General features: G+C 39.5%; 1 protein-coding gene across 2 annotated transcripts in view; it reads right to left on the reverse strand.

Annotated features, from left to right (window-relative positions):
• Positions 1-26,335, reverse strand: part of cacna1s (calcium voltage-gated channel subunit alpha1 S) — a 91,451-nt gene that overhangs the window by 22,682 nt on the left and 42,434 nt on the right. Inside the window, exons 18-33 of one of the 2 annotated variants that reach the window (XM_062978421.1) lie at positions 26,005-26,134; positions 24,728-24,787; positions 23,613-23,719; positions 20,972-21,059; positions 20,655-20,762; positions 17,982-18,034; positions 15,068-15,214; positions 14,116-14,317; positions 13,204-13,362; positions 11,656-11,766; positions 9,474-9,557; positions 5,394-5,450; positions 3,829-3,882; positions 2,629-2,769; positions 2,351-2,416; positions 1,563-1,654 (exon numbers count right to left, since the gene is read on the reverse strand). In XM_062978421.1, the coding sequence (XP_062834491.1) occupies positions 1,563-1,654; positions 2,351-2,416; positions 2,629-2,769; positions 3,829-3,882; positions 5,394-5,450; positions 9,474-9,557; positions 11,656-11,766; positions 13,204-13,362; positions 14,116-14,317; positions 15,068-15,214; positions 17,982-18,034; positions 20,655-20,762; positions 20,972-21,059; positions 23,613-23,719; positions 24,728-24,787; positions 26,005-26,134 (1,659 nt within the window). The remainder of the gene's footprint in view (positions 1-1,562; positions 1,655-2,350; positions 2,417-2,628; positions 2,770-3,828; positions 3,883-5,393; positions 5,451-9,473; positions 9,558-11,655; positions 11,767-13,203; positions 13,363-14,115; positions 14,318-15,067; positions 15,215-17,981; positions 18,035-20,654; positions 20,763-20,971; positions 21,060-23,612; positions 23,720-24,727; positions 24,788-26,004; positions 26,135-26,335) is intronic. The other variant, XM_008109796.3, reaches the window with a different exon arrangement.

Raw genomic sequence — 26,335 nt, forward strand, 5'->3', positions numbered from 1 at the left:
CCCTGCAAGTTGTAAGCCTCAGAAACAGAGCCATTGAACGCAGCTGTTTCACAATAAATGAGAAATGATACAAGGATTCAGGCAGGACATACAATTGGTGATATGGTATTCCGTCCTCATGATGGAATAACATATCACCTTTTGATCTGAGATTGGCACTACAACAGTTATTTAGGGGTGATAAATAATACATAAGGATTTGCTTTACTTTTTATTATTAGTGGCCAGACAGGTCATTGCCAGTAATTGGAGAAATCCTACAATACCAATAATAATAATAATAATAATAATAATAATAATAATAATAATAATAATAATAATAATTTATTTTTATACCCCTCCCCATCTCCCCGAGGGGACTTGGGGCGGCTTACATGGGGCCAAACCCAGGCAACAAGCAATATAAAACTCAGCAATAAAAACAAATCATAAATAAATAAAATCACATATACCAATAAACAATAAGCACACTTTGATAAAAAATACCTATGATATAAATGTGAAGCTTGTCAAATGTACCAAATTCATCTGAACAATTTTTATAGAAATGGGGAAAAACATGCTGAGGATATGCATTCTTTTGCTATAAAACACAGTTTTCCAAGCCCTGTAACTGATGATTTGGTACATTTTTTAGTTGATCTGTACGTAATATTCTACTCCTAGTCAACAGTATGCTGTCTCATATAACTCATTTTTTCTTTTCCTTTTTTTGATTTGTTTCCTTTTGGAAAACAAGCTCCACAAAGGGTTTGCAATTTGGCACTATCAGAAACACTGACATGATAAGTGAGACTGGGAAAAGACAAGAAAGATAATAATGTCTTTGAGGCAATGAAACTCTCATTTATTTCTTATGCAAATCAAACCAATGAGGGAGACAGTGATATTCCACTGACCCACAGGCCCCTTGGAAAGGATTAATACAACAGAATGAAAATTTTCAAAGGAATTAATTTTTAATTTCAAAATTATGAAGATATAATTCATGTTCCATGTAACTATTGTTAATGTTTTTATCTTGGTGCTCTATTTTTAATGTTAATATTTACTTTTTAATGAATAAAATTATTAAAAAAACAAGAAATCATAGAATTGGAAGAAATCACAAGGACCATTAGTTCAGCCCCCTGCCATGCAGGAAAATACGATTAAAGCACTCCTGACAATAGGCCACCCAGCCTCTGCTTAAAAGTCAAATGTTCCAAGATTGGAAACTAGTCTATGTGTACCTCATTCACAGATTTGCATTTGAAGCTCTGTTAGGGAACAGTCCTATATTGGAAAATGTCCTCTGTATGAAAAGTTGTCCAAATCCAAGATTTAAAAAAAGAAGGAAGAGTGGATGTCTTGAGGTTGCCCAACAATTATTAGGTTCTGAGTACTAGACTAAGCAGGCGCTGAGATTCTCAGATCATAGTATTTGCCATTATGATGAGATATATTGTTGTAATTATTTCTAAATGTGCATCTGTACATATACATTAGTGTATGAACAATTCATGTAAAACAGTATCCTTTTCGTGGTGTATTTTTTCTTCTGTTCATCAAAAAAGGCTTACCTGAACAGCATCAACACTGCTTGTGGAAAGGTCTGAAAATTGTTGTTCCGATTTATTTGAGTTCCATCAACCAAAGCAATTTTCCCAAACATCTGTAAATCAGAAGGTTAGTTCATCATTGCCAAGAACCCATTCTTGTGCTAGGCATCTATTCCTGTTGTGGGTTTCTCTAATAAATCTGTATCTTTTTATCGGTTTCCTTGCTGACACTGTGGGTTTTTATTTCAGCTGTTTAGTTGGGTGCTTAGGTAGACAGCTCCTAGTGGTATAATTTAAAAAGCTACTATTCCATCCTTCCTTCCTTAAAAGGTAAAAGAAGCTGTAGGAAAACATGAGATGATTGGGCTAGCCATCAAATTGACATCATTTCAGGGCACCCATCACTGCCCAGATTTCTCATTGTGAGAGGTCATGCTGATAGAGAAATAGATTACACCACCCCCTGACATTTTGATGTCTTTATCTTGTTAAAAGCAAAGGTGTTTATCATGCTAGCCAGTTGTTTCTGGTTGTTCTGTTAAAAAAACTTTCATGATTTCCTGTTATAGTGCAATACTGTTCTTATTGCATAAATGGAATTACCACTCTGATGGCACAATGGTATGGTGGGATAAAGGCCAAGGCCTTTAAATTAACATGTAATTTGGCTGTGAGAAAGACAGAGATTCTGAGATACAGCAAGTCTTCCAGAGAAAGAAATGAAAATGTGATTTCTGACCCTCTCTCCCGAGAGGTTTCATGACTGGATTTTGCCCCAGGGAAATGCAAGCACCGTCCCATATTCTTACCTGCATTCCAATTACAGCATAGATAAAGAACAACATCACAATCAGCAGGGCCACATGAGGCAATGCCTATGGGGCAAAACAGAGAATTAATCAAGGATCATACATAACTGCTACACAAAGCGATTGGATGGAAACTGTGCGGAGAAAGGTGGGATAAAAATAAAGTAAATAAATAAAATAATACCTGCCTCCACCTCAACCAACCCTATCCCACTTTCAGAACCCCTCTTTCAACTGGAGTAGTGCATGTACCCTTCCAGCCAAAGTGATGTTCTTACCTGAAAGGACTTGATAAAGGTCCAGAGTAAGTTTCTAATGCCTTCACTTCGGTTTAGCAGTTTTACCAGGCGCAGGACTCGGAAAAGCCGGAAGAAAGTGATGGAGATCCGGCCAGTTTCATCAGGATCTATGGCAGAAGCCTATGGAAAGAGCATGTGGAAGTGAGAGAAAATAAGCAGACAGAAGCAAACTAATGGCTATCTGTCATTATATCTGTTTTGTTCATCATATATGGCCATTACAATAAAGCTATTATCCATGATTTAATTGTGGATGAGGAGGGGAACTGACATGGAATGCATTCTGAAACTTGTTAAGGAGAGGCTAAAAGGTGCTGACTTGTCTCAGTACTGTTTACCTGAATTTTCAATACTGAAAAAACACACAGCAGGAGTATACTATGCACTATAATTTATTCCCTCTCCCTCTCCAAGATTTCACTTTAGCACAGCACCACTATAGAGTCTTGATTGTATAGTATATTTGCCACCCTTGTTTAACAATCTCCTTTGCTGAGCTACAGGAGGTGGTCTCAGACATGGTAATAAGGCCTTCAGCTTGTTCTGGGTAACCTCAACATCCAAACAAAGGCTAATTTGTCAGTGTTGGGGCAAGAGTTCATGGCCATAATGGCACTGTTCAAATGTGTAATTGTCCCAGTACATGTGGCAGATCAGCCCTTGACTTGATCTGAGAAATAAGATGGTGATCTGGGAGCTTTTGATGTCAAGCGATTATATTTTATTCTCCCAGGCTTCTGAAATAATTATTAAATTTACAGTAGAGTCTCACTTATCCAACATTCTGGATTATCCAATGCAGCCTGCCTTTTATCAGTCAATATTTTTGTAATCAATGTTTTCAATACATTGCAATGTTTTGATGCTAAATTCGTAAATACAGTAATTAATACATAACATTACCGTATATTAAACTCCGTTTTCTGTCAATTTGTTATCAAACATAATGTTTTGGTGCTTAATTTGTAAAATTGTAATGTAATTTGACATTTAATAGGCTTTTCTTTAATTGCTCCTTATTATCCAACATTTTTGCTTATCCAACATTCTGCTGGCCCGTTTATGTTGGATAAGTAAGACTCTACTGTATTTCAAATACTACACTATGCTTTATTTTCATATGATGTCCACTTGAATGGGGTGTATGACTATTATAAATAAAGAATTAAACAAGCATACCTGTGATGTGGCTTCTCCAGCATTGATGGCCTCCTGGATCATCAGTGGTTGGGTCTGTGAACATATCCCATGGCAATAAGCACAGCAATGGTTGCAACACAGGTAGAACTAGGGGCTCAGGGTCAACAGCATGCTAAATTATGGGATGGGATAAAACTACATTGTTGATTGCATGCTGATGAAAAATACAGGAAGATTCATGCCATCACCATTACACTGATTCCCAATGGTAATTCCTTCCTGGATTGTCACTGTTTGAACTCTTGGACTGCTGGCTTTAAACAAAGAATGAGTCTGAACCATCAGAACTTATAGGAACAGCATGGCATGATGGAAATGAAAGGGAAGATCACAAGGCATAGTATACAGGTTGTCAAGAAGAAGGTAGCACTGGATGATCTAGTCCCATCACAAATGGTATCTATGCTACTAGTGAAAATTGGAGAGATGCTATAATTGAAAACACATCTCCCAGCCTTAGGAACCAGTCTTAGTAGTTTGGTGTATCTATGAAGAGTTACAGTTAATAACATCTCTTTCAGGCAGTTAAACTGGTTTAGATTTGTGGCACAAATATGTTCTAACACTGCAGGGAAAAGCACATCAGTGGCTATCTAACAATCAATCTTGTGCCATTTCTGCAGACTAGTTCACATGGGTCTGTGTAATAGGATGCATTCAGTGTCAATCTGATCCATAGATTTCTGTTTCTGCAGAGTAGGAAAAGCATTATTCAGAGTTTCATTTGATAGATAGTGCATAAGCTACAGGACATTCTATTTTGACTGTATCTTCTTCAATAATAAAGCTACACAGTACAGTTTTCAGCCTGGATTGGGAATGAAAATGGGATTTTATATATCTTAGAGACAAGCTTGCAGGCATTTGCTGTACATCAGAAAGCAAAATTGGCAATTGTATTGCCAATGCTGTTCCTGCCATCTGTTTTGTAGGACTGCTCCCTCTGTGAAATTATGGGCAAAAAAACCCATCAAAGCAGTACTAGATATTTAGCATAAAAAGCAGAATGCAAGAAGCTGTTAGCACTATGCAATAGTACATTTTACAGGTCTTAAAGATAAATAAATATAAATAATATTACATATTCTTGCTCGCCATCTATGCATAATATGCAATGCTTTATTTCTGAGCAAGCAATTAACAAACAATGTTCTTATCTAGACATCTGTCTTTGGTAGATGTTTGGGACAAGGGACAAACAAAGGAACAACAATTAATTGCCTTCAAAGCTTTTACACATTCAATTAATTCAAGACCATTTCTTTTGGGGGTGAATGCTATACAAATACTTCAAGAAGTTGGAAGGGTGGTAGACATGCCTTTAGGCTTGTTCCCTCCCAGGACCAATGTAATCTCCAGAGACTGACAACTTACTCTCTCCTCTATTAGAGGACTATTTCTGAAAACTCACTGTTGTCATCAGTCTCATGCAATCCACACTAACACAGCAGGACATGGCAATAAGGAATGGTCTAGGAAGGGAAAGAAAGGGATACATGAACAAAACAGATGGTCCACAACAAGCTCATGCAGCTGATATTTACAATGCCATTACAGCCACCGCTTAGGCAGTACAAACCACCACTGGAAGCAAGAATTGTCTGTCAAGAGAATAAAAGAGTCAGGAATTCCACAACTGCAATGCAAAGATAGAGGAATGGGAGTCAGAATGAGTTTGAAAGACAAGAGGAAGGAAGGAAGGAAGGAAGGAAGGAAGGAAGGAAGGAAGGAAGGAAGGAAGGAAGGAAGGAAGGAAGGATTAGAGGAGTGAGAGGAGCCTTTTTTGATTGAGATTATAGAAGATATACTGTGACAGCTACAACAAGAAAGACAGGTGGATGGAGCAAGGAAGGGAAGGAAGAGAGGAGTGAGAGAAGTCCTGTTTGACAGAGTAAAATAATGAAAGATGCTAACTATGCAGCTACAAGACAAACAGGTAAAGAGAGAGAAGGAGGAAAGGAAGGAAGGACTAGATGAGTGAGAGCTTATTTGACGGAGTGAGATTATAGAAGATACTAACCATGACAGCTACAACAAGAAAGACAGGTTGAAGGAGGAAGGGATAAAAGGAAGGGATAAAGTAATGGATGAAACAAAGCAATTAGATACAATAAGGACATGGTCTTGATCAATGAGTGAAAGAAAATATCACTAAACTGTAAACTGTATAAATAGCACTAAACTGTTCAACAGTTCCACAGCTCCTCCATCATTACGGCAATTTTTAGCTGAAACACAGAAAATTCAAGAGATCTAGTTTACATGAAACTGGGAATAGCCCTAAACACAGGGACATTCTTGGCCATTTTAAAAGATTTGTATGTTCCTCTGTTAGATGCCTACATCAATCTATGTTGCATGTATAGCTATAGTCAGATACTAAAGAAATCACTAGTGAGTGAGATTTAAAACAGATGTCAGATGTTTTATGCACCTCATAAGAGATCAGGGCTCTCAACATCAAGCCTCCCTATTAGGAATATCACTGTGGAATTTCATGGCTGTATCTTTGGAAGGAATTGGCTCTCAGTCTGCCTCACATTTTACTTTATCATCTTCAAGAGTGGGGAATAGATTTTTTCCCTTTATCAGTGGAAATAACTGCAATAAAAACTATCTAAGAGAAGAAATCTTTTACATCATTTAAGAAATTAACCCATTTCCTGATCCTGTATGTAAATTTACATTTACGTCCCTGTGGCCACACTTTTTTCATCATGTCAGAGGTGACTTCAGAACATACTGCAAGTCGCTTCTGGTGTGAGAGAATTGGCTGTCTACAGAAACGTTGCCCAGGAGACACCCAGAAGTATTACTGGGAGGCTTCTCTCATGTCCCCAAAAGCTAAGGCTAACACACGAGAGCTCACCCCATCTTGCAGATTCGAACTGGCAACCTTCAGGTCTGCAACCCAACCTTCAGGCCAATAGCTCAGCCAGCATAAGGGTTTAACCCACTGAACCACTGTGGCTCCCTTGTGGCCACACTGAATCCAGCAGAAAAGAAATGTATGTATGTATTTGCTGTATCTGTGTTCCAATATGTTCCTTCCTTTTTCTTGGCTACCGTTTCTATCTGAATAATGTGTTTCTCATATACAAACATATGATATCTGGGGAAGTGCCTTAAGTAATGCAACTGGAGTTTTTTAATGGTCATAAAGGATATCATCTTTACGCTCATCTGAGCAGGGAATTTATGAAATCAATATATCAATATAGACATTATTTCAATGAATGAATTAGGGGAAAAGAGAGGAAGCTAACACAGAAAGCACAAACTTAGCATAATCACTAAGTTTACAAACTAAAGATACAGTATGCTGGGATGAAAGAAACAGTAACAGTGGGAATGCCTTTCTGTCTTATGGAACAAAATGGGGTTATGTGATTCTGCCAGCACCAGGGGATGGGGGAAACTTCTATGATAATCCTGATCTCTTCTTAGATTTTTGCAGCCAGTAGCCATTCAAAAGGAAGCACCATTCTAATATGAAGATCAGTCACATGAAAGATAAAATTAGGGCAAGAGCTAGTCCTGTTTCTGATGATGAACAAAACAGGAAGTTCTAAAGCAAGGAGAAGGGAAAAGGTGACAGATCTTCCCTTTGAGACTTTTGGCCATCTGCTTGATAGGTTATACTCAGTGAGAGAACTAAGTGTTTCTGTAAATGTGAATAGACTCCCAAAGCCTCCGAACTAGGTCTAAAAGGATAACTTTTATCCTCAGAAAGAATGTTTTTGAAAAAATCAGCAGACTATTGATAGGAAATATTTGAGTACAGCTTTAGACCAGCCCTCTCCACTTAGGCTTGGAAACTATCTCTTCAAATAGACTGGTCTTTGAGCAGCTGATTTCTACAACTTCAATACTGGCTGATAGGGTAAGTTTGGTCTTTAAAGAAGGGCAGCATTTTTTTTCCTGGATGCTGGAGTCTATAAAGGAAGGCAGAGTTTTAAGTTTCATATAGGAAGACATCCTTGGTATGATTTCTTAGAAATAAGGAATTAGTCATGACCATTACTGGCCCAAAGCTAACTCAAAATATAAGCAATAGCAGTGCACCAAGCACAAAAAAGCACATGAAGACATTTAAAACCAGTAAGTTCTACTTGTGTATTCTGTACCTACAGATGTACAGGGTGTGGTACACACGTGCTATCTACATATGATATTTTCTGTACTCTATCAGTCATACACAGGTATACAAAAAGGCTGCTTTATATAGCAGTATAGCAGCAATAAAAGACAGGCACACTACATATCAACATAATAAGCTGATATTTGAAAGATGGTTGCCATGGACAGCAAAGTAGAAATTATCTGCAGTTACCATAAGGCAAGGCATTTCAAGCTTCATTTAATACTAAATTTGCCAGCTACGTATTATTTGCCGAGAGTATATATTAAAGAGGACACAGGGATAACAGAGCAGATGAAGTCTTTGAGGTATAAGTCTGTAAGCTATGATCAAGAATAGGTCTATGGGTGGAAAAGAATCTTGTTGTCAATGCGAGCTTATGCTACTAACTTCATTCTCTCAGTCAGTCTTTAAGGACCTCATCAGATGCAAGCCCTCTCCTGTTTCCACGCACTTCTAAGACATTTCAGGGACAAAGTGCCATGGAGCCCTTTACACAATGTAAAACTATTTCCAGTTGTCACGCATTGCATTTCATCCCTGAAATGTAGTTTAAGTGTAGAGAAACTGGGGAGGGGGGACTGGGAGAAATCACCTTCTGAGCTCCTGATGCAGGTGAAAATGAGAGAAAGAGGGGAAATGGGATATGTCAGATTCCTTGGGTCATTTTGGTTCAGTGACATGGAGCAATGGGTTAATGCTAATGCTCCATCAGACGGCGTGGGTCCCACTGAAAGAAGTGTTTAAAAGGGGTGCCTTAACTCTCCTTCAGTGAAAGGATCCTGAGAGAAAGGACCCCAGGGAAAGCAGTGCCTTAAGAACAGGATCTGCTTCAGTGGAAGGGTCTTGAAGCAAAAATGACCCCAGGAAAAATGATGTTTCAAAAAGGATGCGTGTTTTTAAAAAGTGTGCTGATGTCCTGATTTGGGCCAAAACTTCCATTGTTAACAATCAACATGGCCAATGGAGTTGTGGACCAGGGTATCTGGAAAGCATCAAGTTGAGAAAAGCTCTTCTATCTTCAGTTGGAGGTTGGGAAGCTGCCCAACCCCCCCAACCTCTTCTTCAATTTTACAGTTGTCCTTCGGAAATGTTGTTGCGGCTGCTGCTGTTGTGCCTTCACTTCATTTCTTTTTTTGCTGTACAACCAAGAGCTTTATTGGTCGGAAGGGGGGGAGTGTACCATTGTTGGGATCATCTTCGCCCATATATATATATATATATATATATATATATATATATATATATATATATCACAACCAGGACTGGCTCAGATGTGGATTTTGGGGGGAGAAAAGGAGTGTTTTGCTATAGTTTGATATAGGAGTTTGCCTTTGAATGTGACATACCCAAGGTCATCCAGTGGGTTTTCATGATCAAACAGAGATTTGAACCCTGGTCACCCTGTCTCCTAGTCCAACACTCAAACCAACACCCCCTCCCCAAATCCCTGCAATGCTAGTTGTCCTCATTTTACACTTACATCAATCTGACTCAGGATGACATCAATGATGCTACCGATGACTATGAGGAAATCAAAGACATTCCAAGGGTCCCCAAAGTAGCCCTGGGGAAAAATATATAAAAGAAAGTGGTCTTCAAAGAAGTGGAATTAAGCTGAAGCACAACAAAATAGAGGGTCTTTCAGCTTGTGCAGATTTATTAGGGTTATAAACTGACATGCAATCACACATTCCTCCACTTGCTAGCGCTCTGGTAGGAATACTCCTACCAAATGTTTGTGACAATTACAGACCAATCTCCAACCTCCCATTTCTGGGCAAGGTTCTGGAGCGGGTGGTTGCCACGCAGCTCCAGGGGTTTCTCGATGACACCGATTTTCTGGACTGCTCGCAGTCTGGTTTCAGGCCTGGGCACAGCACCGAGACGGCTTTGGTTGCCTTGGTGGATGACCTCCGCAGGGAACTGGACAGGGGGAGTGTGACCCTGCTGGTTCTCCTGGATATCTCAGTGGCTTTCGATACCATCGACCATGGTATCCTTCTGGGGAGGCTCTCCGGGATGGGGCTCGGTGGCACGGTTTTGCAGTGGCTCCAGTCCTTCCTGGAGGGCCGCTCCCAGATGGTGAAGCTGGGGGACACCTGCTCGGACCCCTGGCCATTGACCTGTGGGGTTCCGCAGAGGTCTATCTTATCCCCCATGCTATTTAACATCTACATGAAACCGCTGGGAGAGGTCATCCGGAGTTTTGGAGGGCGTTGCCATCTCTACGCAGATGACAAGCAAATCCACTACTCGTTTCCATCTGACTCCAAGGAAGCCCCTCGGATGCTGAACCAGTGCCTGGCCGCTGTGGCAGACTGGATGAGGAGGAACAAGCTGAGGATCAATCCCGACAAGACAGAGGCCCTCCTGGTCAGTCGTGCGTTGGATCGGGGTATTGGGTGGCAGCCTGTGCTGGACGGGGTTGCACTCCACCTGAAATCACAGGTCCGCAGTTTGGGGGTCCTCCTGGATTCAGCGTTGACACTTGAGGCTCAGGTGTCGGCGGTGGCCGGGAGGGCCTTTGCACAACTCAAACTTGTGCGCCAACTGCGACCATACCTCGTGAAGTCTGATTTGACCACGGTGGTCCATGCCTTAGTTGCCTCTAGACTGGACTACTGTAATGCGCTCTACGTGGGGCTTCCCTTGAAGACGGCCCGGAAATTACAATTGGTCCAACGCTCGGCTGCCAGATTAATAACGGGGGCAAGTTACAGGGAGAGATCCACTCCCCTGTTTAAGGAACTCCACTGGCTGCCGTTCATCTTCCGGTCCCAATTCAAGGTGCAGACCATCATCTATAAAGCCCTAAACAGTTTGGGACCCACCTACCTCCGTGACCGTATCTCCCTCCATAAACCTGCCCGATCTTTACGATCATCCGGGGAGGCCCTTTTATCACCACTGTCGTTATCCCAGGCCCGCCTTGTGAGTACAAGGGAGAGGGCCTTCTCTGCTGTGGCCCCCCGACTGTGGAACTTACTACCCACTGAAATTAGGCAAGCTCCCACGCTGTTAGCTTTTAGGAAAGACTTGAAAACATGGCTTTTCCGCTGTGCCTTCGGTGAGTAATTTCTGTCATATATTTCTGTGTTACTCCCACCCCGAACATCTATCCTCTAGATTACCCCACTTCCATATGTCCCTGCCCGCAGTGGAGTACCCCTCTGTCCCTCTCACTCCAGGTTTTATCTCTGTGTTTATGCGGCCTGCCCTTGTTTTATTGTTTTTTGATTTCTTGATGTAATGCCTATTATTATTTATTGTATTTTAATGGTGCTATGATATGTTGTTTTTATATTTTATATTGTATTGCTCTGGGCATGGCCCCATGTTAGCCGCCCCGAGTCCCCGTTGGGGAGATGGTGGCGGTGTATAAATAAAGTTTTATTATTATTATTATTATTATTTGTTTATATTGAATCTTTCTAGACTGGCTTTTGGGATGTTCCCCAGCTAATATGCAATATAAAACTGAAATTTAAAACATGATTTTAATTTAAACAATTTAACAGATAAATCAATTAAAATGAAATACAATTTCATTTTATACACCAGTACCTCACTACAGTGAACAGCACGAAACCTTATTCCATTAAAGAGTGGACTGCATTACACTACTCAGAATTTCAGACTGGGAACCTTATACATCCACTCACCTTAGCTTTGAAGGCTATCAGTTTCAGGATCATCTCCACAGTAAAGAGAAGAGTGAAGACTACATTGAAAACATCTGAAAGGTGGTCCATTGTCTCTGATTGATTATAATGCTGCAGAGATGTTTGAAAAGTAAATTATTTATAAAGCTGTCAGAACTCAACCACATCATGCACAGGTTTACAGCCCTCATCAAGGAAATAGATAGCCTTTCCCCCATTGCCCTCTTTTTCTGCCTTTCTCATTTTTCTCCTCCTATTTCTGTTAGACTGAGACTTCTCAGGGACATGCCTCTTTTTATTCAAAGTTTCTAGCCACATGGCAAGCTTATGAGTCCTCCTGTGAGCATGGAGAGAGAGAAAGAGATGTCTGCAGAAAGCTAGATAGTTAGATAACTAGTGTTGTATCCCAGCCACAGGCTGGCCAGATTCTAGATGAAGATGGAGGGGATTCTGGGGATTCTGGATTTGGGATTCAAGATCAGCAGTCTGAGGCAGAAGTTAGCTCAGACATGCAGTTGCAGGATGAGCTGCTGATTCCAGGAGAAACAGATAACGGTCAAGCTGACATGAGAAATATTGAGGGAGAGACTTCAGGCTTGGAAATTAATGAGGATGACGGTTTAGCTTCTGACCAGGTGCAAGATAACGAAGAGTTATCTAGAGAGGACCATTTGTCTTGGATGGGTTCCCAGGTCCGTAGGAGTGAGCGTTTGGCGCGCAAATGTGAATCTAGCTGTGGGAAGAGGAATGCATTCCTAAGTTGTTATTAAAGCATGCTTTCACAGACTATTTTTTGTCAGTGCAATTTCATCGCTTCATCTGTGTGGAAGTTCTACCTAGCCAGCGTTCTTGGATTCTTGGGCCTTGTTCTTTGGACTCTTTGCCTTGTGGTTTATCTTGGATTCTTGGACCTTGTTCTTGGACTCTATGGACTAATTCTTCACCTTGTGGATTATCTTGGATTCTTGGATCTTGTGCTTTGGGCTCTATGGACTAATTCTTTGTCTCATGGATTATTGTTCCTGCTATGCTCTTTGAACCTATGGACCTAGCCTTTTGGATTAAATAGACATTTATGTACTTTGTGAATCTCTTGGACCTATTGACTCTTTCACTACAACTTTGAACTACCTTTTGATTGCTTGCTTGATTTATATTCTGCTTTGCTTAATAAAAACTTCAAAAGACTACCTGTGTGTCTGACTGGGTATCTATAGGAAGGTGAACTTAGCCTGAGGTGAGACAACTAGGCCCTAACTTAAGTATAAAATTTTAAATAAAATATAGATCTTACAGAGATAGATCAGGAAAAGAGCACTGATATGCTATACAAAACACAGGCTCATAATAAAGAACAAGCTGATTTCTTTTTTTAGAACTCCCAGAACAAAATTCACCAAGGAAGTTCAGTTATTTGAAATTGGATTTAACACACAATGAAGAAGGAACCACTCATACTACTGTTCTTCCACCAGCAGGCATACTTCAGAATCCCACCACTACCACCATTATGGTCCAAAGCTTGGAAGAACTTGTATTCATCCATACCTGCATGCCCAAACAGACGGTATTCAGTGTGATCAGGAAGAACATGAGGTACTCAAAGTAAGAAGAGGTCACAATATACCATATCTTATACTGATAGGGGTTCTTGGGAATGTAGCATCTCAATGGGTGTGCTTTTAATGCATACTGGACACATTGGCGCTGGAACAAGAGGAGAAGAAGGTATGAATGGAGCTAAAATGATAGGCAATACCATGCATGCTCAGTTCCGTTATTTACAACGGTATAGTAAAATATTATCCCTATATAAAATAGCAAAATCAATATTTTCTTTTTAAAAGGGTTGTGGAGGGAGGATATTTATCAAGCCATAGATAGTTGTATATGTCTTCTACTATTTCAAATATCCCAGATGTTTCCAAAGCTAGTGGGTATAGTTTAAAACTTCCACAGCCAGACCTGTTATTATTCCTGGCTGAATGGAATATCTCCATCATACTTAGCATCCACAAACGAACTTGTTTTTGATCCAGGACCTAACATTTTGACCTATAACACTATGTAACAAAATTTGAAAAAACTACGTTCCTGGTTTGAAAGTGTTATTCCTGTTTAATTGTGGAGTACTTATTTTGAAAGTAGTTGCTATACTCCAGAAACTTTGTTTTTGTGGCTACCACAATTGGTTGAGATGCTATGAGATAGCCATTGTAAAACTGTAGCAAAACGTGCTGCAGGATGACCTGCAGAAACAAATTTTAATAAACTTTCCCCATATTTTTATGATAAAAACCAATTAAGAAATGACATTTATAACCCAGGAACAAAAATCATGTGACATAGTGAAATCCAAGAATGAATCTTTGTTCTTTCGATACCTTCCATACCCATCTTACTTAGAAGCTCAGCTTGCAAATAGGTTTAGTTTTTGCCCTTTGGCCCAATGTACTATACCTGATTCTTGTCCAGTTCACAGTCTTTGTATTCTGTTTCACCTTGCTCTTGGAAGGTTACAATGACAAAACCAACGAAGATATTCATCATGAAAAAGGCTATGAGGATGATATAGATGATGAAGAAAATGGCAATGCCCATACGATAATTATATATGGGCCCCATGTCTTCAGCGTGGGTATCAATTGCTATGTAGAGCAGTCTGCAAAGAACAGCATAACAGTCAAGATTAACTGACATGGCTGAGAAGCCATTGAATCAGTGGGCGGTGAAGGTATACTGCATGGTAGAGGCATGGATAGGGATAGGGTTATTTAAATTTTAGCAATTTTCTTGCTGCTGCTTGATTTTCAAAGTATTCACGAATCAGATCTTACTCTGTAAAACATGCATATGGGAGAGGGTTGCCCCGAAAAGAGCATTTTATGCACAAAAAATGTTCTGTGCAGAAAATCCTGTTTCCTACACAGAAACTATTCTAGCTGTGGAATTGCTCTGAAGACTGTTCACATAGGATTTCCTGCACAAAAATTTACATTTTTTGCATAGAAAATTTATTTCTTTGTTTGTTTGTTTAAAACATTTATATTCTGCCCTTCTCACCCTGAAGGGGAGTTAGGGCAGAGCACAACATATATACGGCAAACATTCAATGCCTGAACATAAAATAAACCATAAACATACATAAACACTAAAATCAGCTATCTTCACATTAAAAATGCTGTTTCCTTGGCAAAAAAATTGTGCAGTGTACGTCACAAGCTGCAAAATTTCTTGTCAATATAAAATTCTCCTTGTCAGAGTTTCTTAAAACTTGAGAAACATGTTTTTGGACAATTTTCTGAATATTTTTTAATATTCTTTCCATCCCTAATAATACACAACAGGGGTATGCCAGCTAATTCATAGCAATTCAGTTTTCACCCTCTCTCATAGTGGATTTTGCACTTACTTAGGCCATCCTTCAAAAGTAGATACAGTGAAGAGAGACATCATGGCTGAAAAGACGTTATCGAAGTGAAAGCTATTGTGGAACCATATCCGCTCCTCTAGCACAACTTGTGTTGGATCGGCATCAACATAAGTAATGTACTGTCCGCTGAAATGTGAAAACTCATGTAAGTTAAAGACAAAGAGCCTGGTCCTATTTAATGTTATTGCAGAGCAATGTCTACAGGGAAGTAAGTTGTATCGAGTTCAATGGACACTTATTCCAGAATAGAATCCAATATTGAACGGCAGTCTTAATTTCACTCACTCTTCATTAAAATAAAAATGGATTTTGTTCATCTTAAGTTTTTAAAATAGACCAACACACAAATTTTCACAATATTCTGTATGTCTGCTGCATTGTTGCTGGAGATAATAGCAACAGCAGCATAAATATGGATATTGTTAGGTTAAACTTTAGGAAATATTTTTTTAAAGTCTGATGTGATTATGGGAAACGGTTGCTGGGAGAATCTACTGAATATCCCCTATGGGCCTTTAGGCAACTTAGAATCAAGAAACAACTCCAAACTATGTATCATACTGATCAGGAAAAGTTCTACACCAGCTTGAGGAGGTTGCCACCATAAAATCATAGAATAATTGAGCTGGAAGAGACCTCATGGGCCATCCAGTCCAATACCCGACCAAGAAGCAAGAAAATAGCATTTAAAGCACACCAGAAAGATAGCCACCCAGCTTCTGCTTAAAAGTCTCCAAAGAAGGAGCCTTCGCCGCCCTAACTCCTGAATAGGATGCTCACATTATGTGAGTCACAGATTCACAGAATCTTTATCAGCTTCACATTGTTGGCCCCTATCCAGCATATCACTTCCGCCATTCATTACTTTAGCACCATTTTGATTCAGTATTATTTTAATGTTACTGTTATGAAAGCTTGAAAATATTATTTGACAATTCTTAGTGGTTTCACATGGATATTAAATAGAATGAGAAAAAGAATAGAACACTTCAAGATTCTATGAAACTTAGGGTGTTATCACATCATGCTGATCATACCATGATGATGATGATGATGATGATGATAATAACTTTATTTTTATACCCTGCCCCATCTCCTCAAAGGGACTCGTGGCGGCTTACATGGGGCCTTGCCCGATACAACAATCAAATATCAATAACAAAGCCATAACACAATTATCCCAATAAAAACATCAACATCAGTAAAAACAATAATTAAAATCAACATGAATCATACAATGTTAAAATCAGGAGACTAAATTCATAGATCCTGGGCAAAGTGCAGAATGTACCAAAATGGAGAAAGGTAATTTCACAGTTAAAATGGACAATAAAGTGCAGTATAATAATAGTAAGACATCAAGGATGGGGCTATTATAGAACGGGCAGACAGGTCAATCCAACAACAATTAAACGTCAAAGGCCTTTTGGAAGAGCCAGGTTTTTAAGCTCTTCCGGAAGGAGAGGAGGGTAGGGGCCTGCCTGATCTCTCTAGGGAGTGAGTTCCAAAGCCAGGGGGCCACGACGGAGAAGGCCCTCTCTCTCGTCCCCACCAACCGCGACTGCGAGGGTGGTGGGAGCGAGAGAAGGGCCTCCCCTGACGAGCGAAGAGAACGTGCGGGTTCATAGGGGGAGATGCGGTCTCTAAGGTAGGTGGGTTCCAAACCGTTTAGGGCTTTGTAGGTAATAACCTGCACCTTGAATTGGGCCAGGAAAGTAAATGGCAGCCAGTGGAACTCCTTAAACAGAGGCGTTGAGCGCGCCCTGTAATTCGCTCCAGTTAGAAGCCTGGCTGCTGAACGCTGTACTAGTTGTAGTTTCCGAGCCGTCTTCAAAGGCAGCCCCACGTAGAGCGCATTGCAATAGTCCAGTCTAGAGGTAACTAAGGCATGGACCACCATGGTCAGATCAGACTTCTCGAGGTATGGTCGCAGCTGGCGCACAAGTTTTAGTTGTGCAAAGGCCTTCCCGGCCATGGCCAACACCTGGACCTCAAGCGTCAGCCCCGAATCCAGGAGGACCCCCAAGCTGCGGACCTGCGCCTTCAGGGGGAGTGCGACCCCGTCAAGCACAGGTTGCCACCCAATACCCCGATCAGACATACGACTGACCTGGAGGACCTCTGTCTTGTCGGGATTAAGTCTCAGCTTGTTCACCCTCATCCAGGCCAATACAGCAGCCAGGCACAGCAATACATTAGTCCCACTTTTGCTTTAGGAAAGAAGCCCTGTGTGCAAGGACATGAGGCTCTCCACTACTTCTTCTTTCTGTTGGTACTGCTTCTCACTCCTGGCACACAGGGCTTCTTCCCGCTCTTTGCCACTTCCGCCTCCACTTTGATGGAGCCCAGAGAGAGAGAAGCCAGATCCCAGATCCAAAGTTTTCCAGTCACTCCAAGCAGGGAAGCTGGAACTGGTCATAAAAGAAAGTTTGCTCCAACTTTAAAGATTTTTCTCCTTGTAGCAAATCAGTGTCAATGAATTATGTGGCTCCAGTTTTCTCAACTGCTGCCACTGCTCCTGAAACTTTTTTTCAGTGATGGCAATGACAAAGAGCAACAGCCCAGGGAGGAGAGGCTATGAACATCTGTCAAAAGGCAGCAGCAGTGGAAAGGCTTTCAGCAAGATGTCCAGGAGAGCAGGGTAGCAACACAAAGAAATAAAGCTGGGGTGAGGACTAGAAAAAAAATTCCCCAAAATTGAAGCAAAAAGGGGATATATCTTACAATCAGTACTACATTTCCCCTCAAAATTACAGCTCTAGAATCAATAATCTTAGAATCAATGGCATCTTACAAGTCATGAAATACAGTAGTTTTGATTTATGTTCTGTTGTGATTGTATTGTTCTGAATAGCAGAACGTTATTGTAATCAGCAACCAGGGAGTGGCTTACTTGCATTCATCTGCAGTTATCTTGGTTATATCCGTACAGCTGTAAAACTTCCCCTACAATTAAACAGAATTCAAAATAATTATTGACATTATTGTTTAGAAGTAATGGAGGAGGGATTGGTCATTTTTCTATTCAATTACAGTTTCAACAGACTAACAAGTTAGTGAAGTTTGAGAAGTGAGATTCTCTTAAGTTACACAATGGCAAATACAAATTGCTACTGAAGCGAAAGAGGCAGCAAATTCTAAATGGAGCATCTTTGTCCTTGTTGAAGTAAAGAACAGTAAACATTGTGGGTGTAGAAGCAGGGGCTAAGATCTTGCCAATTTGATTTGCACATTGACTGAAGGGAAATATGCATTACAATAACACTATTATGTCTCCGCTCAGAAAGTACAGAATTTACTGTACATCATCAACTCTCCTTAATTGTGTTCAAGTTAATTCATCTTATATATACAATGTATATGCCTCTTGTTTAGATCAGAGAATTTTGCCAAATTATGCCTACTCCAAAAATAAAGCTATATATTTCCAGATATTACATTTAAAAAACAGATTTTGTAGATACTTCCTGGATTCATAACATATGAAGACATTGGTTCACACAGAAAATGAAATAATCAAGTTGGAGGAATTTCACACAGCTGGAGATAAGGAGGCGTTTCTACCTAATCCTTTCTTCATGCATGATAGTAATGGAGATGAAAAACCAGTCCCCTTCTGTCTACTCATCTTCCAGAAATAAAAACTCCAAGGGCTAATCTGCATGTGTCAGCAATTGGCATGCATTTTGAAAAGGGATTACTCAGATCCACCCCAAGTTATTTTACTCTCAGAGACTGAGTAATAAATGGTACTATTTAAACTAAGATAAGGTAAACTGTGCCAAGTTATTTTTTCACCTAGAACAGAAAATTCCATGATCATTTACAACCCAACATCTTTGGCAATAAAAATGCAATAATATATTTTCAACCCTTTTGTAACACTACCAATAAATTGCCTGTGGTAGAATGTCTAACTCTTCATTATGGTGAGGGGTAGGGCTTATGCCTGAGATTATTTTTATTCATTGAACAAGAAACATGGTCCCAATTTTAGTCTGGTGAGTTGAATCAAAAAGCACCGCTTTAAACCACCAGCTGCATAGCACTTCATGACTCCAATATTTGGGAATGATTCTGACTGTGGCCTTCCTCTTGAGTGTCTCATGAAAAATTCTGATGCTTTAGTATGTCTTCTTTAATGAGTTGCATGGTTAAAAGTTTTTACACCATGAAGACACAAACCTAGCTTGCTGATATTGTTCAAAGGTGAGAAGATAATAAAGGATACATTATTTCACATATTCAAAGGCAATGTGTTGTTGAAGGTTTTCATGGCCGAAATCACTGAGTTGTTGCGAATTTTCCGGGCTGTGTGGCCATGTTCCAGAAATATTCTCTCCTGACGTTTCACCCATATCTATGGCAGGCATTTTCAGAGGTTGTGAGATATATACCTCACAACCTCTGAGAATGTCTGCCAAAGAAGTGGGCAAAATGTCAGGAGAGAATACTTCTAGAACATAGCCATACAGCCCAGAAAATTATGCAACAACATAGTCAAAGACACTTTGCATATTACAGTAGAGTCTCACTTATCCAACACTCGCTTATCCAATGTTCTGGATTATCCAATGCATTTTTGTAGTCAATGTTTTAATACATTTTGATATTTTGGTGCTAAATTCGTAAATACAGTAATTACTACATAGCATTACTGTGTATTGAACTACCTTTTCTGTAAAATTTGTTGTATAACATGATGTTTTGGTGCTTAATTTGTAAAATCATAACCTAATTTGATGTTTAATAGTCTTTTCCTTAATCTCTCCTTATTATCCAACATATTCGCTTATCCAACGTTCTGCCGGCCTGTTTACAATGGATAAGTGAGACTCTACTGTATTACATTTAGGCAACTGTGTTGTTGCAAAGGAAACCCGAAGTTGATACATTTGCAATTGTTCTGGAAATGACTTCTACTGGTACATTTATTTCTTTTGGGGTAGAATCCCCTTTCCAGGCTGAACTTTTTCCCACAAAGACAGAAATCTTAAAATTATACAGGAGTTTGGTGATACTTCTGCATTTCTCCAAACACTCATAATAGGCATGCCACTGGGATTGACACTTTAGACCCAGGGATTATAGAACCCTTGGAAAAGGGTGTGTTTTCCCAAGGCTAAGCAAAGAGGTCATCAATGCTTACTTAGATTCACTGGCTTTAAGGCCTCTGACTCAGGGATCTCTTGTTTGTAAGACTTGGGGGACTGTCTCCTTGCTCTCCTGTCTCCATTTGTTGGTACCAATGGTTTCTTAACCACTAGAGCCATGTCCACATTACTGCATGATTAGGGCCATGACCTATACTAGTAGAGTTGCTACTTCACACATGAGGACTTCTATGAAGTAGAGTACTTGAGACAGACCAAAGATATCTGGCAAATCCAACTTTGGATTCCAAGTTTAGGCAAACAAGAATAAATACTTAAAAGAGCAACACTGAATAAGTGATCTCTGGAAACAAGCATAACTAACCTGATTTGCAAAGAAAATCCCTTGATTACAAATTTATAGAACAGAAAAGAGCAAAAATGTTTTTAATGTAACAAGGAGAAAAATTCACCTTGAACAGCTGCACTCCAATGCAAGCAAACATGAACTGGAGCAAGAACATGACTAAAACAATGTTACCGATTGTCTTGATAGCCACAAAAACACACTGGACTACATGCTAGAAAAAGAGAAAGAAAGAGAGAATTGGGCTGAAATATGTCTACCCACGATTTTCTTAATAATCTCAATAAGAAGCAAAATACAAGAATAAAATTGATTTGCATAATTTTTGAAACTTGAGAGCCATGAAGCATCACACCCCACTTGCTATTACTTATTCCTAGGTTATCCAATAAATCAAAACATTCACATCATGACTATGCTTACCTTCAACCCCTTTGCTCTGTTAATGGCTCTAAGTGGTCGCAGAACTCTGAGTACCCTTAGGATTTTCACCACTGAGATGGCACTAGACCTGTGGCAGCAAAATGGGAAGATACCTTAGCTAAACGTTAGGCTTTTGTGCTTGTAATATACAGTTTCAAACTTGCCCATCAAGGCATCATTTGTCTTTATGATATCATCTTTAGATGAAATGGTCTTTGGACTATTTTAGAGATGGAACGAGGCACATCATGGCTTGGAAAATTAGTCATAGAATTCAGCAGGACTTGTCTAACTACCAGGACAGCTTGAAATAACTGTTCAAAAGACTAGCATCTCTGTTTTTGCCCTGAGACTTTTACTGAATTGTTTTCAAATCCTCAGGTTCAGAAAGGGAAGCATACAATTTCCATCAAATGCATGTAGTAAAGCAATGGCAATATGGGAACTGCAATCTGTACAGTTCAAATACCACTCTCTCTGGTATCACCTAAACATGCAGAAGAAGGGCTTGAATGAAATCAAAAGACATTATGCAGCTACAGTCAGCCCTCCTCATTTGTTGGAGTTAGGGGCCCAGGACCCCATGAAAGTAGAAAAAAGTCTGAAGAAGCAATAAGAAAATATGGAATGTTGAGCAAATGTAAGCTGTCATTGTTTAGACTTCATGTAAAATATTTTGAATGAGGTTGACCAACAGCACAGTATAAGCCTCAGTTGAATGCTCTGTAATGAAGATGGAAAAAATCTAGGTACCTAATATTACCTTAATTGTGCCACTAGCTGAAACAACTAACCATAGTAAATAACTGAACCTGAGACCCTTTGAAGAGGTTTTGTGAGAATAATGAATCATCACACACAATAAAATCAGTGTTTCTTCACATTTAAGAACCCATCACATGACACAAATTCGTACCGTGGGTTCCAGGTATTTTGCCATTTTAAAGGAGTGCTTTTTCCCCTACATTCCTAAGTCAATTGTCAAGGACTTCTTTTTTAATTCCCCATGTGTAAAATGTGAAATTTAATGTGTGATGGGAATTCCCCATTGACCGCTAGTAAAGATAATGATGACATTGATCTGGAGGGAGGAGCCAAGATGGGCAGTATAGGATCTTTTCTACATGGAGCTACCTTTGAAAATTGTTCAGAAGCTCTAAGTAGTCCAACAGGCAGCAGTTGACAACCCCCCTTTTAAGTCAACTCAACTGGCTGCCAGTCTGCTACCGAGCACAATTCAAAGTGCTGGCTTTAGGCTATAAAGCCCTAAATGGTTCCAACCCAATTTACTTGTCCAAACACATTTCTCCCTATGAACCTGTGAGAACATTAACATCTGCAGGGGAGGCCCTGCTCTCGGTCCCACCTCCTTCGCAAGCACGGCTGGTGGGAACAAGATAGAGGGCCTTTTCAGTGGTGGCCCCTTGGCTGTGAAACAGTGACATCAGATTTGGTTTTCAGGAAAAGTGAAGACATGGCTGTGGGATCAAGCATTTGCATAGTGCAATAGAGAACTGGCATAATTGTAGCAACACAAACAATGACTCCTAGACTAGGTATTATGGTTTTTAACAGATTTATGGTGTTTATATGTTTTACTGTTTGTTTGTATGTATTTAATATATTGTATTTTATTTGTTTGTATATGCAGCATTGAATATTGCCATACTGTAAACCATTCTGAGTCCCTTTCAGGGTGAGAGGGAGTGCGATACAAATATAGTTAGTTAGTTAAATTAATTAATTCTTCTGCCATAATCTTCAGAGCTGAGGAGGAAGGAATTGTAATTTCTATCTTTTTTAACAATATAAATTCAATAGAGTTACGTTTTGAATTGAGAGGTATCTGTAATTATAAATTGCAATGTAGAATAATATAGAATAGAAAAAATCCCATGTAATGATCTCATGTTAAAAGGTACTTCCATGAGAACAAACACAGAGGATTTCTTCAAGTAAAAGAAAACAAGGGAGAAGACAGTGGGAGGAGAATGGCAAATGGATATTTTGAAAAGAAAGCTGAAGAAAAGCTTGTGATGGGCAAGGAAAAATCATTTGTTTAATTACCAAAAGGGGTGTTGAGAAGTTTAAGGAAAAAAGAATGATCTCCAATGCTTTATTTATTGTATTGCATGAAGTCCTAACAGTGGAAGGAAAAAGGAGAACTATATAGCCAATAAAATCCTTACAGAGCTTCCCAGCAGCATTTAATCACAGGAGCTCACTGCACCTCCAATTTCAAACTGGGAAGGTGGTAGCAGGAAATTATATACCACTTTCAGCATTTTGATTGATAACATAAATATTGTCCTCAGCTTTGAACACTTCAGTCCTCTCCAGTCTTTATGAATCTTTTAGACTTCAGAATCTGATGTGCCACTATTATATAACGTCCTCATATTTCTTCATATACGGTATATCCTTAATATATTTCATAATTATTCTTACGTTGTGGCAAAATATATACACTCCCATATGATCACATTCCACAGACTCGGTTACCATCATGGAAACATAGCTGAACATCAGTACCATTTTGCCTCTGAGAGAAATAACACTGCAATGTTACAGATTGTCTTGCACTGCACAAGGAATCTAGAAAAGACCCACTGGAATCCCTGACTCTGTGTTTCATGCTTACTCAATGCCCATGGAGATGAGGGAGACTGCGACCACAAGCAAGTCCAGGATGTTAAAATAGTTGCGACAGAAGGAGCCCTTGTGAAGGAAAGCACCAAAAGTAGTCATCTGTTGGGGAAAAGAAGCCATGGTTAGTCTGCAGTAGATCCATTTATGATTATTTTCGTGAGATAGCTAGATGATGGGGAATAGACCATAAGCTCAGGCAATTAGCAATCTTTCATTTGGGGGCTATTAACTCTCTGTAGTGGAGATACGTTCTTGTGTAAATTGATTTCCTTTATAACTCAAGGGCAAGTTTTGGGTTTTTATATTCCAGAATGATCCTCCTTGGACCTTTGTCAATGAACTGATTGATAAAATGTCTTTAAACTTCCTACTTTTTCTGTATCTCTATGCTTTGCATTTTTCTGCTTTCAATTAATATGTCAGCAATGTGTAATGACTGTCCTAGTCCATATGTATCTTTCATTTCCTCTTACATACATGAGCGTTTTCAAGTTAAACACATGAAAAGATTTTTACAAACACATGTACTAAAATGTTCACAGAGAAGCTAGCAACTCAAAGTAAATAACAAGCTAAAACAAGTGATGATTACAATAATTGATATTATCATGGATTTCCATGTTGTCGATTGTGGGCATGTGTTAATACATTCTTTCTAAGGCTGAATCCAGATATAGACCTATATTCTAGGTCCAGTGTACAATATCAATTAATCGGAACACAAAACGGTCTTGAAAGCCTCACAGTTCCACTTCCCACTAAAACATAATCCAGATTATCAAAGTAGATAATCCACATTATCTGCTTTGAACAGGATTATATGAGTCCACACTGCCATATAATCCAGTTCAAAGCAGATAATCTGGATTTTATATGGCAGTGTAGAAGGCACCGAGTTTCTCAAACCCTCCTCCAGATGTTTTGGACTTCAGCTTCCACAATTCCTAAGAGCTGGTAAACTGGTTGGGATTTCTAGGAACTGAAGTCCAAAGCACCTGAAGGAGCATAGTTTGAGAAACACTGTAAAATGTTACATACCGTAAATGAAAATATGCAATGGTAAGAAGAAGCTCTTTGTGAGAGTATATATAAATGTATGTAACTCACCTTTAGAACGATTTCCACTGTGAACACAGAAGTGAAGCCAACGTCAAAATGCCCTAGAATCTGGAGATAAACCCCACAAAGAAAGGTGTTAATTTTTTTTACAGTACTCATGCAAAATTGAAGAAAGGAACATCTCCTTAAAACTTTTTTTTGGATTCTGTGATGAAAAATAGGACAAACAGCATTATCCAAATGTTGATTAAGTGAAGCACCTTCTCATTCATACACATGGCAAGGTTTCCACAAATTCCAATGCAATTGCTATAGATATATACAAGCAGCATCCTGATTGCTAAAAAAGCTAAAGATTACAACTGTTTTGTATTCTCCTCAGGGCATAAAGAAAGAAGTGGTTATATTGCACAGGAAAACATAGAAGTACAGAGGTGCACAGCTGTGAACCACTAAGAGAACAAAAGCCCAGTTTCACAAAATTATGAACTCTCAAAGAAAGAAAACAAAACAGAGAGGGCATACATGAAGATGGGGGGTGTACAGTTTAAAAGGAATTACATCCCTGCAGATGCTGTAAGCTAAATGCACTTAGAGGTTTCTTGAAGGGCTTTCAATAAAGCTTGATGTGATAACAGGAGGTGTTAGAGTAGCTAGCTAGCTTACTCCAGTCTCAAGTAGGAAGGGTTTGTGACAACAGAATCCATTTTAGGAGCCTCATGTGGTAATGTCTCTAGGAGTGTCAGTGGCAATAATGCCAAGATCCATCCTCTGTTCTTATGCTCATGTTCAGGGAAAGGGTGATAGCACCAATGTCCCATATGGACAATGGATTGGGCTGAATCAAATCCAATCCAACTAGCCAGACTGCTCCAAAGCCGTAGGAAACTTCAAAGTTTCCAGCAAACTCTGAAGCATCCCCAGACTTTTCATGATGCAGGACAAAGCCAGTTTAAAGTTTAAACTCCAAGATGTGCATAATGAAGACAGCCTTCCATTTGCAGTGAGCCCTGGGATTTTGGCTTGTGTGGACAAGCCCCAAGGCTTTTTGTTATTCAGGCAGTTAGACTGCTGAAGAATATATTTAACTTTTTACTTTTTTTTTTTTTACTATAGTTACGTATCTCCTGATTTTTAAATTACTGTGATATTGTAAACCATTGTAAGTGTTCTTTGCTCCTTGCCATTGCTTTTAGCATTTTTTTCCAATTCATACCAAATAGTTTTTACCAAGAAAAGGGCTGCCATAATGCATGCAGACTTCTTGTGAGTCAGTCTGGAAGATCTGGTGTATCAAGCTAGGAACACAACTGCTTTGTAGTCACCTTATTTCTGAAGGACTCAGCCCGTATTGGATCCTCAGCTGCCAGTGAGATACTGCTAAGCAGGATGAAAAGGAGGATGAAATTGGTGAACCAAGTAGCATTCACAATTCGGTGGCACAGCACACGGATCCTGAAAAGAAGGTTGGAGAGAGAGGCAAATTAATACTTGTGCCAAGCTATGATACTTAGTTATTACAGGTGTACCTTTTTTTCCTCTCTGGTGTTTCTAGTAGTGCACACAGGGCTATCAGCTAGTCCTATGACATTTGACAACCTACATGTACTCCCTCCATGAATTAAGTGCTCCAAACATGTTGATGCTGGTACAGGT

The sequence above is a fragment of the Anolis carolinensis genome, chromosome 4 (genome assembly GCF_035594765.1).
Source record: "Anolis carolinensis isolate JA03-04 chromosome 4, rAnoCar3.1.pri, whole genome shotgun sequence".
NCBI classification, from domain to species: domain Eukaryota; kingdom Metazoa; phylum Chordata; class Lepidosauria; order Squamata; family Dactyloidae; genus Anolis; species Anolis carolinensis.